General features: G+C 37.3%; 1 protein-coding gene across 2 annotated transcripts in view; it reads left to right on the top strand.

Moving 5' to 3' along the window:
* The window catches only part of LOC118343509 (microsomal glutathione S-transferase 1-like), a 2,651-nt gene extending 1,153 nt beyond the window's left edge, over positions 1 to 1,498 (top strand). For both annotated transcript variants that reach the window (XM_035682357.1, XM_035682358.1), the window contains exons 3-4: positions 535 to 626; positions 896 to 1,498. In XM_035682357.1, coding sequence (XP_035538250.1) covers positions 535 to 626; positions 896 to 1,142 — 339 coding nt within the window. In that variant the 3' untranslated portion in view covers positions 1,143 to 1,498. The remainder of the gene's footprint in view (positions 1 to 534; positions 627 to 895) is intronic.
* The last annotated feature ends 1,635 nt before the right edge of the window (positions 1,499 to 3,133 follow it).

Below are 3,133 nucleotides of genomic sequence, written 5' to 3'. Positions count from 1 at the left end.
AAGCTGACTGCAGTGACAGCAATGGTGGCAACTCCCATAATCCCATGCTACTACCCTGTGTCATCAAGCTTATTGTTTTGGTGTGAGAGATCCCCTAGTAGCAAAAATTACATAATGTATGTTGAAAGAAATTCTAGGTTAAATATTTTTTAACATATAAAAAATAAAACATATACACTACTGTCAACCAATGCTAGTTGACGTCACAGAGAGCTGGTTTACTCTTACTCTGTGCTGCTTGCCACAGTATTGTAAATCACATTTCTTTCTGCATTATATAAAAGAAACACAGCCTGAATATCGGATAACATATTTGCTCATACTGATACAATACTGATATTGATAGGCTGCCTGTGATAGGCCAACATAAACCAATATATCGGTCCAGATCCAGGGATGTATTTAGCCTAATAAATTAGACATAATTATTACGCTCACTGAACAGTTTTCCAACCTAACTTCTGGTAGAAAGGTAAAGGTAGAGACTGGTAAAAACTACAGACTTTGAGTCAATGAATGTGTTATTTTATTTAGTCCTTCGCAAATGAGGAAGATGTCAGCAGAAAGTCTGATGAGGAGAAGAAGAAACTGCTGAAAGCCCACCCAGATGTCGAGCGAGTTCGAAGGTGAGATGATCTGGCCTTGAAATGCAGGTGCTAGAATTGATACAGTGGTATTTCATCAGAAAATAGCTGATTTTTAGAAATATTTTGTGGGATCATAGGTGACAGCCACCAGTTGTAACAACATTGCTCAAACAGTAAAAAATATATATATTTTTCCTTATCTATATAGGTTTTGAAGTGTGGGGGCAGCCAAAAGCCATCATCATGCACCACATCTTACTACATTTAATAGGCATTAGTTAGTCATGTTGTGTGCTTTTGTTCTCCAGGTGTCACCAGAATGACCTGGAGAACGTTATTCCCTTCATGTTGATCGGCCTGCTCTACGCTCTGACTGGACCCGAGCTTTCAGCTGCTCTGCTGCACTTCCGCCTGTTTGCTGGCTGTCGGATCTTTCACACCATCGCCTACATCAACGTTCTGCCTCAGCCTAGCAGAGGTTTGTCCTGGATACTGGGGATGCTGGTCACCTTCTCCATGGCTTACAGGGTGCTTAGCACAGTTCTCATTCTGTAGAGAGCATACCTTAACCTCCTCTCCTACTTCACTTACATGGAAACAGAATCTCTCTGTTTCTCCCCTTCACTCTTGCTGTAGCTATCGATGAGCTTTATTAGTAAATATTCTTTGCATTTATTCTCTGCATTTCCATTGGGTGTTGTAATGGATGGAAAATGCCTTTTTAATAAACTTTTCTATCAGCTCATGTCAGAGTAATTGCTCTTTAAGGTAATGCAACAAGTCTACAACTTAAATGCAACCATAAATCACTTTGCAGAAAACCTGCTTCAGATGTGTTAAATGTTGCAATGTGAAAAAAAAGTCATTAAGATAAAATGTTTTAAGAGTAAAATCCACCTAGTTACATAAAATATAACAGCATGTCCAGACATGAATCTAACTTCAAATGTAGCCAGCCCAGATAGGAATTATGTCCATATTCACTCTAAAATGGTTGAAGTATGTAAGTGTTATTTCAGGTCAGGGTCCAACCCACATATTACACAACCGTTGGAGAAATTCCAGGCATATGTGTCTAACTGATCTTTGCATTTGTCTCTGCTGTTTACAGTGACAGTGCAAAAAACTCTCAACTGCACACCTCACACTGTTTTAGGTTTTGCTGACATGTCTCTTGTGCTCTTGAACTGAGGGCATTACTCTTCATTTTAGCTTTTTCTACTTTTCTGTGCTGGTCCCTGTTTAAAAATGTGTGGTGTGCTAAGGGAACATTTTTCAGTTAGTTCCCCTTAGATCCCCCTGCAAAAACCTATTTAGGAATACACATAATACAAGCAAAAGTGATCTTAAAACACGTTTCACACACACTTTTAGTTTATATTGTGTAGTATATTTTTTTAGCAAATATACAGTTATCAAATTACCAAATGTGTTTTATATTAGGAAAGTTATTGATTTTACATTTTAGATTTGTTTAGATAGAGATATTATTGAGTGACTTTGCTGTGTAAACTTTACTGTTGCTACTACAAAAAGCAATAGCAAAGGCCCTGTTTTGTGATATCTCGCGGGTCCAGCTGCCTCATAAGGTTAGGCAAACAGGAAAGACACATAAAGTGTGATCTGAAGCATTGTTGGTGTAGATATTCCAGACAATGTTACTGAAATTTCATTATACAAGGCTGCGTTGTAAAATGACAATTCAACAATCTTGTATCCTTGTATTTCTCTCTTGTATGATTCTCTATCATATGTAAAATGAAACGCTTCCAGTGTTTATTATTTGCACCACTGGTCCTTTAATGCAGTTACTTTGAGATATTTCAAAGGTGGCAAATTACACACATAAAAAAGACTAAAGCAGAAGTACTGATTCAGCTTCTTTACTGTTTCGTCTTTTAGGTCATTTTTGTTGTTCTTGTCATGTAAGGTATGTAGAACGGTATTTGTGTAAAATGTGGGGGGCAAAAGTAAAAGTTTGTCAAGAAAATCAATACTCAAGTAAAGTACAGATACCTTAAAAGACTACTTAAGTACAGTGATGAATTACTTCCCACCTGTGGGATATTGACCACAACATTTAATACCAACTAGCAATAGAGTGATGACATATTTAACACATGCCAATGTTAAATACAGAAAATATGAACAAGTGCAATGTCCTGTGGGTTAATGTTGTATTGCATATCACATATAGACCATCTTTCATTACATTGCTGTAAGGGCTGCTATGAAAATATTTACAATATGTTGTTGCTGAGATGATGTAATGTTACTCTAATATGAGGACATTCTGACATCTAAAGTGTAGCAACATTAAATATGTATCTCTGTTGTTCTCCACTGATTGCTCACAGAGAGAATGTCATTAGAGCATTAAAATGACCAGCCTTGTCCTCCAGGCACATTCTACCTATGCCACTATTCCATCCTGAAGATAAGTCTCATGTCACCTTTGATCTCTAAGTTTTGCCTGACCAGAAAGGTGCTTTTTTTCACCTGACTGTCACATAACACTGTAGCATGTACAGTGGTGTGAAAAAGTG

This window comes from Morone saxatilis, unplaced genomic scaffold (assembly GCF_004916995.1).
Source record: "Morone saxatilis isolate NCDOM2014 unplaced genomic scaffold, NCSU_SB_2.0 Contig11, whole genome shotgun sequence".
NCBI classification, from domain to species: domain Eukaryota; kingdom Metazoa; phylum Chordata; class Actinopteri; family Moronidae; genus Morone; species Morone saxatilis.
This window is presented reverse-complemented; position numbering and strand designations above follow the sequence as displayed.